The 16,152-nt window shown below is 41.3% G+C and overlaps 1 protein-coding gene across 2 annotated transcripts in view; it reads right to left on the bottom strand.

Annotated features, from left to right (window-relative positions):
• Positions 1–16,152, bottom strand: part of LOC311110907 (phosphatidylcholine:ceramide cholinephosphotransferase 1-like) — a 33,045-nt gene that overhangs the window by 3,301 nt on the left and 13,592 nt on the right. Inside the window, exons 1-3 of one of the 2 annotated variants that reach the window (XM_084153536.1) lie at positions 12,186–12,270; positions 1,171–2,039; positions 718–835 (exon numbers count right to left, since the gene is read on the bottom strand). In XM_084153536.1, the coding sequence (XP_084009662.1) occupies positions 718–835; positions 1,171–1,784 (732 nt within the window). In that variant the 5' untranslated portion in view covers positions 1,785–2,039; positions 12,186–12,270. Of the gene's footprint in view, positions 1–717; positions 836–1,170; positions 2,040–12,185; positions 12,271–16,152 lie in introns of those variants that run through there. The other variant, XM_084153535.1, reaches the window with a different exon arrangement.

Raw genomic sequence — 16,152 nt, 5'->3', positions numbered from 1 at the left:
GCATGACAGTACATAGAAAGACCTTCATCTGTTGCTGGGAGGGGAAGAGAGGAGAGGAGGAGGCGAGGAAAGGTGGAGGGTGGAACGAGGGAACAATACACATCCCTCCCACTGGCCTTGGGCAACAGAGGGAGTGGGAATGTTTCTATACACTGAACTCTCACCCACCGCTTTGTTCTGTGGTGGGAGGAGCTACCATTTTGTGACTTCCATTCTTCGATATTTCAAAAGAGTTTCAATAGAGAACTTTATAGTATTAAGATGAGTCACATTTAAACCACACACGCTACCTCAGTAAAACATTACCTCTACTTCCTCTGGCGCTTTAGTCACATGGTTAGGATGTGAGAAGCTAAAACAGTAAAAGGAAACTCGTGCCTGACCTGATGAGCACTCAAGTGATTAAAAAATAGCTATTTTAAGTTGTACACATGCAACAGAATCGTTTTAAAATGTTTAATGTGATCAAGGAGGACTGGGGGGCGTTAAACTGAAAACAAGGTCTAGATCTCTTTCTGTTGAGTTTGTCTTTAGGGGGTGTTGTTGTTAAGCTCCAACTGTAATGTTTATATGCAAGAATAGCCCAGAGAGTCAGAATACTGCAAGTGCTACAGCAGCAATGACATCATTGATGGAAATAGATGTGGGCGCTGGTAGCTCACAGTGAGTGTTAGCAACTGACAGCATATTGTTGCTTGGATTTGGAAGGAAACAAACCTTTGGAGAGCATTGGAAGTGCATCCCTGGAACAGGCAAAGTGGTGATGTACATAGTGACACATCTGTACAGGTAGAGGGTACCCACAATGAAGAAGAACCGACGGATGATTATTGATCTGGACACAGAGATACAGGTTATTGGTTAGTTATCTTTGGTCACATTCCAGGCTGACTACACTGCAGACATTGCATTGCATCAACCAATGGTTGCATACCACGTCATTGACTGCACAGTTGAGCATCAGATTGCTATATTGTATAATGTGGTTAGCTGATATGCTAAACGTATATTCAGGCGTTGTGAGATCTGGCAGACGTTTGCAATGTAGTCAGCCTGGAATGCAGCCATTGGGTATCCCAGAAAAATAAGTTCAAAGTTAAAGGTTACAATTTAAACAGGTAAACACTGCTCCATGGTCTACTCTATTATCCCACTACTGTTGTGTCTCACCTGTACTTGAGCAGGGTCCACTGCAGCAGCAACAGACTCACCAGCAGCATGCCATTGATCTCGCAGATAGAGAAGGCCCACTCTACCCGGTCAAAAATGTCAAAGAACTTATCGGGCAACGGTGGGGTGTGCTCCTTGGCCGGCACCCTCTCATGGACCACCGAGATGACCACAGTGGTAGTGACGAAGCAGCAGACTGCATAGAGGAATGCTACGCCTGTCTTGCCCCACTCCTGGGGGAACCCCGAGCGTTCAGCCTCCGACATGGGGATGGGGATGTGGACCATCTCCTTCCGGAAGCCGTTGAGCCCCAGCGAGCCGTTCCGCAGGGGCTTGGCAGTGCCGTTGGGTAGCCTCCCATGGCCATTGGCGTGGCCATTTTTTTGGTGCTCCTCAATGTGGTGCTCGATCCGTAGGGTCTCCAGCCGTTCCAAGAGCTGCCGTCCGTTGTCTGAGGAGACCAGTGAGAGGGGCGGGGTCAGGAAGTCATCCGGGGTGAGCCGCAGCAGGGCGGGGCCGTCCGTCTGCTGGAGGGAGTCGCCATACTCCTGCATCCCCTCCTCGCTCAGCCAATGGGACACCTCCTCCGCCGACCACTGCCCCACCTTCTTCATCTCGGCCAATGGGGAAGGGTGGACGGGGCCAGGTGGAGCCCGAGGACAGAGAGGGATAGGCTGCAGGAGATGTGGCAGTCTATGGAGTAGTGAATCCTCCCCAGCTGTGGCTCATGGCGTTTCAGGAGCATTGGATGGGGACACCCGGAGGACCCAGTCTTAAGACTCAGATGCAGTAGAGTATGGAAGGTAGCTTTAGCCTGCTTTGTGCATCTTCACCTCATTACTTCAATGGGGTTCCCGTATGCCTCTTTCCTGGGAAAGGAGAGAAAAAGAGTTGAGACTTGAGATTCAACCTAGAGCTGACAGTGACCAATCGTTGAATTATAGAACAGGATAATTAGCTGGTAACATGGCCTTTAGTACCACAGGTAGCTCACTGAAATCAACACTGAAACCAGTTAAGCTCTATTTCCCTCAGATGAACACATGCTATCAATTACGCACACCATTCAAAAGCTATTTTTAAAACAGCAACACTCACAGGAACAACACAATAGAAGCATGTTTCCCTCTTTGATCCCTACAGTAGGACAAGCCTTTCAGAGGACATACAGTTGAAGTCTGAAGTTTACATACACCTTAGCCAAATACATTTAAACTCAGTTTTTCACAATTCCTGACATTTAATCCAAGTAAAAATTCCCTGTCTTAGGTCAGTTAGGATCACCACTTTTTTTTAAGAATGTGAAATGTCAGAATAATAGTAGAGAGAATGATTTATTTCAGCTTTTATTTATTTAATCACATTCCCAGTGGGTCAGAAGTTTTCATACACTCAATTAGTATTTGGTAGCATTGCCTTTAAATTGTTTAACTTGGGTCAAACGTTTCGGGTAGCCTTTCACAAGCTTCCCACAATAAGTTAGGTGAATTTTGGCCCATTCCTCCTGACAGAGCTGGTGTAACTGAGTCAGGTTTGTAGGCCTCCTTGCTCGCACACACTTTTTCAGTTCTGCCCACAAATGTTCTATAGGATTGAGGTCAGGGCTTTGTGATGGCCACTCCAATACCTTGACTTTGTTGTCCTTAAGCCATTTTGCCACAACTTTGGAAGTATGCTTGGGGTCATTGTCCATTTGGAAGACCCATTTGCGACCAAGCTTTAACTTCATGACTGATGTCTTGAGATGTTGCTTCAATATATCCACATAATTTTCCATCCTCATGATGCCATCTATTTTGTGAAGTGCACCAGTCCCTCCTGCCGCAAAGCACCCCCACAGCATGATGCTGCCACTCCCGTGCTTCACGGTTGGGATGGTGTTCTTTGGCTTGCAAGCACCCCCCTTTTCCTGCAAATATAACAATGGTCATTATGGACAAACAGTTCTATTTTTGTTTCATCAGACCAGAGGACATTTCTCCAAAAAGTACGATCTTTGTCCCCATGTGCAGTTGCAAACCGTAGTCTGTCTTTTTTATGGCGGTTTTGGAGTAGTGGCTTCTTCCTTGCTGAGCGGCCTTTCAGGTTATGTCGATATAGGACTCGTTTCACTGTGGGTATATATACTTTTGTACCTGTTTACTCCAGCATCTTCACAAGGTCCTTTGCTGTTGTTCTGGGATTGATTTGCACTTTACACACCAAAGTACGTTCATCTCTAGGAGACAGAACGCGTCTCCTTCCTGAGCGGTATGACGGCTGCGTGGTCCCATGGTGTCATGGTGTTTATACTTGCGTACTATTGTTTGTAGAGATGAATGTGGTACCTTCAGGCATTTGGAAATTGCTCCCAAGGATGAACCAGACTTGTGGAGGTCTACAATTTTTCTTCTGAGGTCTTGGCTGATTTCGTTTGATTTTTCCATGATGTCAAGCAAAGAGGCACTGAGTTTGAAGGTAGGCCTTGAAATACATCCACAGGTACACCTCCAATTGACTCAAATGATGTAAATTAGCCATCAGAAGCTTCTAAAGCCATGATATCATTTTCTTTAATTTTCAAGCTGTTTAAAGGCACAGTCAACTTAGTGTATGTAAACTTCTGACCCACTGGAATTGTGATACAGTGAATTATAAGTGAAATAATCTGTCTGTAAACAATTGTTGGAAAATTACTTGTGTCATGCACAAAGTAGATGTCCTAACCAACTTGCCAAAACTATAGTTTGTTAACAAGAAATTTGTGGAGTGGTTGAAAAACGAGTTTTAATGAATCCAACCTAAGTGTATGTAAACTTCCGGCTTCAACTGTACATCCAGTGTGACTTTAGCCTTTTTATGTACAAAGCCACTGAGAAATATTTATGATTGTACTGCTTTTATTCAAGACCATATTCTGACTGAGCCATTTAAAACCAGTAAAACCACAACAGACAATGACATTGAGATCCCATTTTAAACTGTGAATATACTGTATATTACAGCCCTAACATTTTTTAAATTATTGCAGGTTAGGAATCTCCCTACAGTTGGGTACAGTATATTGATTTATCATTGACTTTGATAAGCAGGGCATGCTTCAGTATCCCGGAAAACTAACCTAAGTCAGTCATCTTTTAGACAGTTACCACCTAAAATCACTGAACAAATTACAGAACAGGCAACATGATTGCTACTGTTGGGCGACCCAGCCCCCGAAGTGATTCTTATCACCTGTATGCTAGGATTTCCTTTGTATTGTCTTAGGAATGCTGCATTCTCTCTCAAACCCCCATTCTGTCTCACTGGGTAGCAGAGGTTCTGTTGTGTTTACATCCTGTAGGTCTGATATCTGATTGGAGGTTAACTCAACAGTAATGCTATTGGTCAACAACTCCGATTTTGAATCCAAACAACTGTTATAAAGGGGTCTCAGATGCATTGTCCCCCTCTCTTTGATCCTGACTTGCGCTGGTGAGATATACCCTCTTTTTTTCATTCTCCACCCCTGGGACTCTCGGGACATGGCCTTTAAGGCTATGACTTCTCTCTCTCCCTCTCTGATCATGCCTAGAATAATGCTTGTAATGCTTGTTAATGCTTTGTAACTTAAGCTTTATGCCTTGTGTAATGTATAGTTCATTTTACAATGGTATTAAATATCTGCCTTTGATATAGACAATTCTCAGAGCTTTCTATTACTGTAACTCATCTATAGTCTCTTGCATATTGCTAAATAATCTTTATGGAGTCAGATCATTTATTTAATAGACTTTGTTAACATATTAATTGCATAGTCTTATTACGGTTCGCATGTCAGGTATGCACATATGATAAATATTACCCCACTACTCCCAGTTTCCCATTTTTTCAGCTGTAGTAACCACCACTCAACGGTATGCCTCTATTGCTTAACTTAAAGCACAACAGCAACAGCTCACTTTATCCACTGTAGTGTAAACTGCAACAATCCACATCTGCTGGCTGGGGTGTGTTTATAAACAGTGTTGACAGCGATGGACACAGGGAGTCCCTGCTTATGTTTCAGGGAGCCATGGTTCAGCTGGAGGCCAAGGCTGTGTTTCTGGAGGCTGGAGGCTCAGGGAGGAACTCATAAATCAGCCATGCCGAGGGTCAGTGCTGAGCACTGCTCTGTTCAGCCCGGGCCCCACCCCAGTCACAGGGCAAGCAGCCAACAGAACCATTCAACCTTTACCTCAGCCAACCGCCCTACAGACTGGGATACAGGCCTATAGACACCAGCTTCCTGCTTTCATGAATACAACTGGCAAGGCTTAAACTCTGATGAGACTGATGAGCAGAAAGTATAACTTATTTTAACATTCCAACATGGCCTTATCAACAGGTTAGCCCACCACGATGAATGGCAGATTTGAACAGCTATAAAATGCTCTGTGTAAGGGCTGGCTGTAGCCTGTTTTGACACAGTGTGAGAGACAACTCACCACAGGAGTGGAGTAGGGGAAAGGGGAACCCACAGAGGTGGAGTGTGTGTGTGTGTGTGAGAGAGAGAGATTAGAGATTTGCCGTCACCGAGTCAGCTGCGTGTGCTGGACCTTTGCTCCTTGAATTATTTTACAGGGCAGCCAGTGTGATAATTCCACATCAGAATTTAGCCACACTGCTGAGCGGAAAACTAATCACTAATTTAATTTAACTCAGGGGTACAACTTTGGTTTTAGAAGTGGGGGCTACATAACCCTTTTTTTAGGCATCTAAAGATAATTTCCTGCATTTCTACACAATCTAATATTACCTTTTTTTGTGTCACTTTTATTGTAAATAAGAATATAATATGTTTCTAAACACTTCTACATGAATGTGGATGCTACCATGATTACGGATAATCCTGAATAATGATGAGTGAGAAAGATATAGACGCACAAATATCACACCCCCCAAAATATTCTAACCTCCCCTGTTATTGTAATGGTGGGTATGATATTAGTGCGTCTGTAACTTTCTCACTCATCATTATTCACGATTCATTCAGGATTATCCTGGTAGCATCCACATTCATGTAGAAGTGTTTAGAAACATATGATATTCTTACTTACAATAAAAGTGATTCCAAAACGACACACTACATTATTTACCATTCATATCTATTGGGCACAAAATCATCTGAAACACAACCAAAACAAACTGCAAATGCATCCAACAAATGTGTAGTCACAAGCTTGATGTAGTCATGAATGTGGGACCAACTTTAACTTCATAGTCTTTGTTCGATTTCAAATCCAAACTTTTGGAGTATAGCGCCAAAAGAAGAAACAATCCTTTACTGTCCCAATAATTACAGAAGGCACTATAATTAATCTCATAGGCCTAATAGTATTGTAGAGCTCTTTCTACTTGAACACAATATAGCTGGATCACCCCATCCTGCCCCTAGGGGTCCACCACCCTGCAGCGCCCCAACCCAACACACCCCACTCAGCTTTAGGATCTTAGTGAAACATTCATTATTGGTTTCAGGTGTGTTAGGCCAAGGCCAGAGTGACAACCAACAGTACGGCAGACCCCCAGGGCCAGGACTGAGCAGCCCAGCAGCAAGGGATTGCCTAAATAGGTATTTCCCCTAACGTGGGAATTGTTCAATACAGACTCTGTTTGTCGTACAGTATTCCATATAAGTAATCCAGACCTTATGAAAGTTGCACAGTATACCCTTAATCTGGTAATAAATCAAATCTAGTGATACATAACTTGACATTTCTGCCATCCATTGCGACATTGTGGGAGGATAACCAACATTCAAATGAATGGCACCGCATGGGGACAAGAGATGTAATGGACCCTATGGGAAGCGTACTAAAACATGGAGAAGGCAGCCTTAAATTAAAGATGCAAACTTATGACAACAACATGTGAGGATGAGCGAACTGTCACCTTTCACCTGAACAAATAACTAGTTACGAGTTTGCATGGGTAAAAAATATAAAGAAAAAAACTCACTGGCTAAAGCACGTACAGAAGCATTTCACACGTTAAAAGAATCTCACCAACTTCGAAAAATAGTTTAGTTCCCCCCTAACCATTGTTTGCAGTGAGGACGCCCCCTAAAATGTTAAAAATATGTAGCACAAAGTAACTGAACTGCTCATAGGGCTGTGTAAATCTGTTTACTTAATAGGGTTGTAGCTGATGCTCGGCATTCACACTGACGCAACAGCCTAAATAACAGCACCTGCTGCCCGACTCATACATAAACAGTGAACGCCAAATTGTGTTAGAAGAACCATGTATGTTCTTACTCAACCATCTGACACAGCGTTTGTGTGCGCTTACAGACAATAATGAGAAGACCTGGCAGATACAACTAGGGTTGTGATGATTCTAGTATCGCAATATTTTTTCCATGAAAACACGAAGCTGACCAAATACTTTGGTCCTTTAAAAACCTGCTGTATGTCAAATTATGTGTGCTATAGCTTGGAAAATAAATAAATATGACTCTGGATGACAATATAATGATGTTTGTTTCCAACATTAGGGCTCTTTAGGTCTTCATGTTTTGTTTCCTTGCCACGATACTAACAAGCATCGTGATGCTGGTATTGTCCGGGTCCTAGATACATTATATATGGAAATAACGTGAGCTTTTTAAAATCTAAAATCAAGGATGTTTTCAGGCCTACATCCCCTCAGAAATAAAACTAGAGTGGCCATAAACCAGACTACATGATAGAATGCTGAAATTTCTGACGCTGGAAAAAATGACTTGGCTCACAAAATACAACAACGACAAGTGGAAAACGCATCACAGTCAATGATACATGGTCCAACTATACTGCTTCATGCCGTAAATTTTTCCCTTCCAGGTTTGGCCGTGGAATGGAGGAGTAACGACAGTGGTGGAAAGAGTACCAAATTGTCATACCTGAGTAAAAGTAAAGACCCCTTAATAGAAAATGACTCAAGTAAAAGTGACCCAGTAAAATACTACTTGAGTAAAAGTCTAAAAGTATTTGGTTTTAAATATACTTAAGTATCAAAAGTAAATGCAATTGATGTTCTCTTGATAAGTGCTTGATTTGGACGATTTTGTCCTGCTGTCCTGCTAGGAATTCAAGTACTTAAGGGTGTCAAGGAAAATATATGGAGTAAAAAGTACATGATTGTAGCGACCCGCACAGACAGCTGTGTGTTATGAGTTATGCTGTTCGTTTGTTGCGTTGTCCTTACATTTACATTTACATTTTAGTCATTTAGTAGACGCTCTTATCCAGAGCGACTTAGTTAGTGAGTGCATACCAGTACCCAGTGTTCGCGGGGTCCGACATGCCAGTCAACCTGCTATCTGCCAACCACGGGAATGTCTGGAATGTTACGGTGCCGGGCATCCTTGTGGTTGGTGGAGCGGCGGGGGGGTTTGGCAGGGGGGTGGAGCACCGCAAGTTTAAGACCATGCTTAGCCATTGTTCTCTCTCTTACGTCTGGTCTTAACAAGAGATGGTCACTGTTGTTTTATACTGTTATCCTTGATTTATTTGGCGTGGGCTACGGCCAAACAGTAGCCTGTGTTGAGTTTGGTTAATAAACCGGAAATTCGTAAACTTCATCCTCTGTCTGGACATTTGTTCATTTATGACCTAGCCAGGTCATTACTTTATTTTCTTTAGGAATGTGGTGAAGTAAAAGTGGTAAAAAATATAAATAGGGAAAGTAAAGTACAGATACCCCAAAAAGTAGTACTTTTAAAGTATTTTTACTTAAGTACTTTACACCACTGAGTAACTAACGAGGCAGAAAAGCAAAAGGCTGTGTCTGTGTGACCAGAGTTTAACCTTTCCCCCCAGAGCATGCCAAGTACACACACACACAGGCCGCAAGTAGCAGAATGACTCATTCACAATGCTAAAGAGTATTTTTCAGGGATGAAAATAACCAATTCAGGCTTGGAAAGTCTAAACACAACCCAAAGCTCCATATTAACATCAAGTTAGCCAAGCTGATAATTGTGCCAGGAACACCAAATAGACACAGCAGAAATATAGAGCTACAGATCCATCTAAACCTTCCTCAGACTCAGGTTGACAAAGAAACGATAGACAGTCTCACTGACAAACATGTTGTTGGAAGCAAGGTTATTATAGTAAACTAAAACTAATCATGAAAAAACTTTCATAAACTGAAATAAAATTATTCACAAACAAGTTTGAAAAACTAAAACTATACAGAAACGTATCTTTGACTCAAATTAACAACAGTACACTGTACAAAAATAAATAAATAAATACATACAGTTGAAGTCGGAAGTTTACATACACCTTAGCCAAATACATTTAAACTCAGTTTTTCACAATTCCTGACATTTAATCCTAGTAAAAATTCCCTGTCTTAGGTCAGTTAGGATCACCACTTTATTTTAAGAATGGGAAATGTCAGAATAATAGTAGAGAGAATTATTTATTTCAGCTTTTATTTCTTTCATCACAATCCCAGTGGGTCAGAAGTTTACATACACTCAATTAGTATTTGGTAGCATTGCCTTTAAATTGTTTAACTTGGGTGAATCGTTTCGGGTAGCCTTTCACAAGCTTCCCACAATAAGTTGGGTGAATTTTGGCCCATTCCCACTGGCAGAGCTGGTGTAACTGAGTCAGGTTTGTAGGCCTCCTTGCTCACACACACTTTTTCAGTTCTGCCACCAAATGTTCTATAGGATTGAGGTCAGGGCTTTGTGATGGCCACTCCAATATCTTGACTTTGTTGTCCTTAAGCGATTTTGCCACAACTTTGGAAGTATGCTTGGGGTCATTGTCCATTTGGAAGACCCATTTGCGACCAAGCTTTAACTTCATGACTGATATCTTGAGATGTTGCTTCAATATATCCACATAATTTTCCTTCCTCGTGATGCCATTTATTTTGTGAAGTGCACCAGTCCCTCCTGCAGCAAAGCACCCCCACATCATGATGCTGCCAACACCGTGCTTCACGGTTGTGATGGCGTTCTTCGGCTTGCAAGCAGCCCCCTTTTTCCTCCAAACATAACGATGGTCATTATGGCCAAACAGTTCTATTTCTGTTTCATCGGACCAGAGGATATTTCTCCAAAAAGTACGATCTTTGTCCCCATGTGCAGTTGCAAACCGTAGTCTGGCTTTTTTATGGCGGTTTTGGAGCAGTGGCTTCTTGACATCATTTTCTTGAATTTTCTGACCCACTGGAATTGTGATACAGTGAATTATAAGTGAAATAATCTGTCTGTAAACAATTGTTGGAAAATTACTTGTGTCATGCACAAAGTAGATGTCCTAACCGACTTGCCAAAAGTATAGTTTGTTAACAAGAAATATGTGTAGTGGTTGAAAAACAAGTTTTAATGTAAACTTCTGACTTCAACTGTTCATACATACATACATACACACTACCATTCAAAAGTTTGGACACAGCTACTCATTCAAGGGTTTTTCTTTATTATTACTATTTTTTACATTGTAGAATAATAGTGAAGACATCAATACTATGAAATAACACATATGGTATCATATAGTAACCAAAAAAAGTGTTAAACAAATCAAAGAAGATTTTATATTTGAGATTCTTCAAAAAGCCACCCTTTGCCTTGATGACAGCTTTGCACACTCTTGGCATTCTCTCAACCAGCTTCATGAGGTAGTCACCTGGAATGCATTTTAATTAACAGGTGTGCCTTCTTAAAAGTTAATTCGTGGAATTTATTTCCTTCTTAATGCGTTTGAGCCAATCAGTTGTGTTGTGACAAGGTATGGGGGGTATACAGAAGATAGCCCTATTTAGGTAAAAGACCAAGTCCATATTATGACAAGAACAGCTCAAATAAGCAAAGAGAAATGACAGTCCATCATTACTTTAAGAGATGAAGGTCAGTCAATACGGAACATTTCAAGAACTTGCAGTTGCAAAAACCATCAAGCGCTATGATGAAACTGGCTCTCATGAGGACCACCAAAGGAATGGAACACCCAGAGTTACCTCTGCTGCAGAGGATAAGTTCATTAGAGTTACCAGCCTCAGAAATTGCAGCCCAAATAAATGCTTCACAGAATTAAACTCACAGACACATCTCAACATCAACTGTTCAGAGGGGACTGTGTGAATCAGGACTTCATGGTCGAATTGCTGCAAAGAAACCACTACTAAAGGACACCAATAAGAAGAAGACACCTGCTTAGGCCAAGAAACACGAGCAATGGACATTAGACCGGTGGAAATTAGATGGTTTGGGATGAGTCGGACGTCAGAGTGAAGGAAAAGCAGCCAACAAGTGCTAAGCATATGTGGGAACTCCTTCAAGACTGTTGGAAAAGCATTCCAGGTGAAGCTGGTTGAGAGAATGCCAAGAGTGTGCAAAGCTGTTATCAAGGCAAAGGGTGGCTATTTGAAGAATCTCAAATATTAAATATATTTTGATTTGTTTAACACTTTTTTGGTTACTCCATGATTCAATATGTGTTATTTCATAGTTTTGATGTCTTCACTATTATTCTACAATGTAGAAAATAGTAAAAAAGAAAAGAAAAACCTTTGAATGAGTAGGTGTGGCTAAACTCTTGACTGGTACTGTATGTATATGTATGTATATATATATATATATATATATATATATATATATATATATATATATATATATATATATATATATATACACACACATACATATATAAGATATATAAATGCAACAACTAATGATTTTATTGAGTTACAGTTCATAAGGAAATCAGTCAATTAAAATTAATTCATTAGGCACTAATCTATGTATTTCACATGAATGGGAATACAGATATGCATCCAAATAACATAAAAACGTAATATACATGTTTTTTATAAAACATTAACTAAATAAAACGAGTAAATCAGATCTTAAATCTAACTGAAACTAAACTGAATTTCAAAGAAAAATCTCTAAACTATAAAAACCTTGGTTGGAAGGTTGTTGAAGCGTCACATTAATTCCCCCAGGTTCCAAAATTCCCGATCTGAGAAGTAATTATGTACGCAAACGGCACCTGTGCCATAGGACTTACCCCTATCTCCCCTGTGCATTCTCTTCATTCTTTTAACTGCACTAATCACAAACACATGTGGCTCTGAGAGAGAAAGAACAGCTCTGAAGCTGTTCCTCTGAACAAGGCTTTCTCTTTCTCAGTCTCCTCCTCCTTCCCCCTTGGTTTCTCTGTTTATTGCTCTCTGGCTTGAACGGAGTCCCTGATCCCCACCCATTCTGAGCTAGCGTGTGTCCGCAAAACACAAAATGATCTGATCTCCATCCATTTAACTTATGCATACTTTATTTGAACAGGAAGCACAATGGATATCATTGGTACATGTTGTCAAGTGGTGGAAACACAGGCATCCAGAAACAGAACAAGTACACAGTAAACATAGTGCAGGGAGCTGGATACACATAGTAGAAAACACACTGGGGAGGGCTCTTTGGGATTGGAAAACGGGTCAGCTCCTGATATAGAACTAATTGTCTTAACGTCTCACCTAGGCCACACAGTCTTATCACCACGGCTCAAACACATGAAGGAAGGAATTTAAAATGTTCTTCAGGTAACTAAACTTGAACCAATAAGCTAGGCTTATTTGTGCCATATAGATACATTCTATAGACAGTCTGTTTGCAAATACAGCACATTTCAACTGTTAGCCTATCATGTATCCTCTTTCTATGCCTACAGTATATCTGTTTGAACATGTTGAATCAACATGAGTCACCGCAACCGACATTACTTAACAATGTCAAAATGACATTCAGTCATGGAAACCTATTCGAGCAACCCTTTTGTTTGCTTTCCCCTCCTCCTTCCCCCTTGGTGTTTTCACTTTTCTGAGACAATGCTTTATTTGAAACAGTAATCTTCCATTACGGAACTTTACCTTCCGAGAACAATGGTGAATAAAACATGTGAACACTATTCTCTCACCTGTATCACTTAGCCTACTACCTGGCCCACAAAGCCACATAGAATGCATTTTACCCAACATACTTGGCCAGTTGACAGTTGGCGATACCAGGGTGAAAATTAACAGCAAGCAGCTGCAGTTGAACGCCGTTGGGTAGAGCGAGTTGACACACACACCACACACGTAACACTTGTTATAGCAAACATGAACTAGACCTCCTGAGGCCTTTCATGAGGTCAAGTGTTCTGATGTGTTGGGATACTTTACATATTACTATAATAGACTGTTTCCCCAAAATCTATTCTGGTATAGGCCTACTAGTTTGTATGAAGTAGGCTTGTGTGTGAAACTGCCTTGAAGGCTTTAAACACCACCTGCAGCCTCATACAACACAGAAGCTACTTATAGAAGCATTAGACAAAGTCTCTTTGTTCAGGCTTTTTTTATGTGAAGGTTCTCCAGCACTGTGGAGCGAGAGTTATCGGCTAAAGTGGCCAATGTTGGGGATCGGTTACATTCTGGGACAACTTTATTTCCTGGAAGAATAAAAAGCTACACCCCTATCAGGCCCGTATAGTATGAATTGTAGAAACGTTCATATATCCTCCTCTTTGACGGCTCAGTCTTTTCATGTATTCATGTATGGGAAGTGACTGAGACGTGCAATAAGGTCCCTCTTTAGTCTTTCAGCAAACCCTCAATTGTCAAACTTTCACAATAGAATACATGAAAAGACTGAGCCTTCAAAGAGGAGGATATATGAACGTTTCTACAATTCATACTATACGGGCCTGATAGGGGTGTAGCTTTTTATTCTTCCAGGAAATAAAAAGGGAACAGGTTTCCATCTTGGCTGCAAAATAGTAAGTCGTTAAAATAAGTAAGCTTCCTTCTTTCATGATAATGCACAAGGCCATTGGTACTTTTGACAAACTCAAACAAGATAGATAATGTGACTGTATATGGGTTGTCATCTGAGGTTTTCAATACAAATGAGAATAAGCAATCAAATCAAATCTGCATCCACTGCAGAGCTATCGATCTGCTGCATGATTGCATTTATCCTGTTTCTGAGATGAAATTGGCAATTGAGGTCAATTACAGGATCCTGAAAACAATGTATGTGTCTTGTGGCCTTCTGTCGCCCCCATGTCGGAAGTAATGAATCCACTAAGATAACAGAGTACAATGACCTTTTAGAGGTACAAGTTTGCCAGTCTAAGGTCACTTTCAAATCAAATCAAATCAAATTGTATTGGTCACATGCGCCGAATACAACAGGTGCAGACATTACAGTGAAATGCTTACTTACAGCCCTTAACCAACAGTGCATTTATTTTTAACAATTTTTTTAAAAATAAAACGACCAAAACTAAAAGTGTTGAGAAAAAAAAGAGCAGAAGTAAAATAAAATAACAGTAGGGAGGCTATATATATACAGGGGGGTACCGTTGCAGAGTCAATGTGCGGGGGCACCGGCTAGTTGAGGTAGTTGAGGTAATATGTACATGTGGGTAGAGTTAAAGTGACTATGCATAAATAATTAACAGAGTAGCAGCAGCGTAAAAAGGATGGGGTGGGGGGCAGTGCAAATAGTCCGGGTAGCCATGATTAGCTGTTCAGGAGTCTTATGGCTTGGGGGTAGAAGCTGTTGAGAAGTATTTTGGACCTAGACTTGGCACTCCGGTACCGCTTGCCGTGCGGAAGCAGAGAGAACAGTCTATGACTAGGGTGGCTGGAGTCTTTGACAATTTTGAGGGCCTTCCTCTGACACCGCCTGGTATAGAGGTCCTGGATGGCAGGAAGCTTGGCCCCAGTGATGTACTGGGCCGTACGCACTACCCTCTGTAGTGCCTTGCGGTCGGAGGCCAAGCAGTTGCCATACCAGGCGATGATGCAACCAGTCAGGATACTCTCGATGGTGCAGCTGTAGAATTTTTTGAGGATCTGAGGACCCATGCCAAATCTTTTCAGTCTCCTAGAGTAGTTTTAGTTAGTAAAAGCTTTTTCCTGAAGTTAGAAGCCAGCATCAAATTTAGAACAGTTCATTGGAGCAATGCTTTTAGTGTTAGTTAGCATTTCTCTGTTGTGGTATTAACTACCCATCTTCCACAAGCACAGCTTGCTATAGTTGCATTTTCCCCTGATTTTTAGCAGCTTCCAGCCCTATCAACAGGGGTCTTTTCCATGCGATTTCTCACTCTCCTTGACTTCAGTTCAACCTTCCTCCCTTAGAACCAGGAAAAAAAACACCTCCTCTGGACACTGACATTGAAGTGTTCATCCTCCACCTTTCCAAATTTCCTGGAAAAATATAAGTTTCTAAGCTTCTTCTGTCAATGCCCAGACAAAGGTATGAGGGCCAGATTATCTGGGTTGAGTGCGGGTTTCCAAGAGCGGTGCAAATTTGTAACAGTTCAAGACATTGCAATAAAATATAATTTAATGTCTGTTGAGGGCATAAATAAAGCAGCACTGAATTATTTTCAGTATCCCTTTCTACTTTCACTAACAAAGCTAACCCTGAACACATACTAAGTAGCCTATTCAATGGGTTGGTCTATCCTGAATTCACCCAATACATTCAGACGCTCAGGCCAGTTCATCCAAATGCAACAAGTCGTTGTTGCGCGCTATGTGTGGTATCGTGTGTTTCCTGTCCTGAGCTGACAGTGGCTTGAATGGGTGCATCAGCCACATGTGATAGTGAATGATGTACTGGCCTGATGAGATCAGAAAGCAGTGGCGGCAGTGGTGGAGGAAGCGTCAGTGCTTTAATCAATCTGCCAGGCTTAACAGCTGAAGACAGTGGGTTCGGAACAGCAAATCACGAATCTGTATGTTGTGTAATGGTGTCTGATTACAGATAGCAGAGGTAACACGCTGGCCTCTGGGAAAGAGCATGTGCTGATGTCACAGAGGAATATCACACCTTTAATCATGGCAGATAACCAGGCTAAGAATTCACCATTAAAAGAGATAAGATTCGAGGAAAATACCAACCCTTGAACCTGTTTGTTTGGTTTCATGCAAATCTGACAGTCAAATGTATTTAAAAAGCATTACTGTAAATGGATTTAC

This window comes from Coregonus lavaretus, assembly GCF_964263955.1.
Source record: "Coregonus lavaretus genome assembly, chromosome: 36".
NCBI classification, from domain to species: Eukaryota; Metazoa; Chordata; class Actinopteri; order Salmoniformes; family Salmonidae; genus Coregonus; species Coregonus lavaretus.
This window is presented reverse-complemented; position numbering and strand designations above follow the sequence as displayed.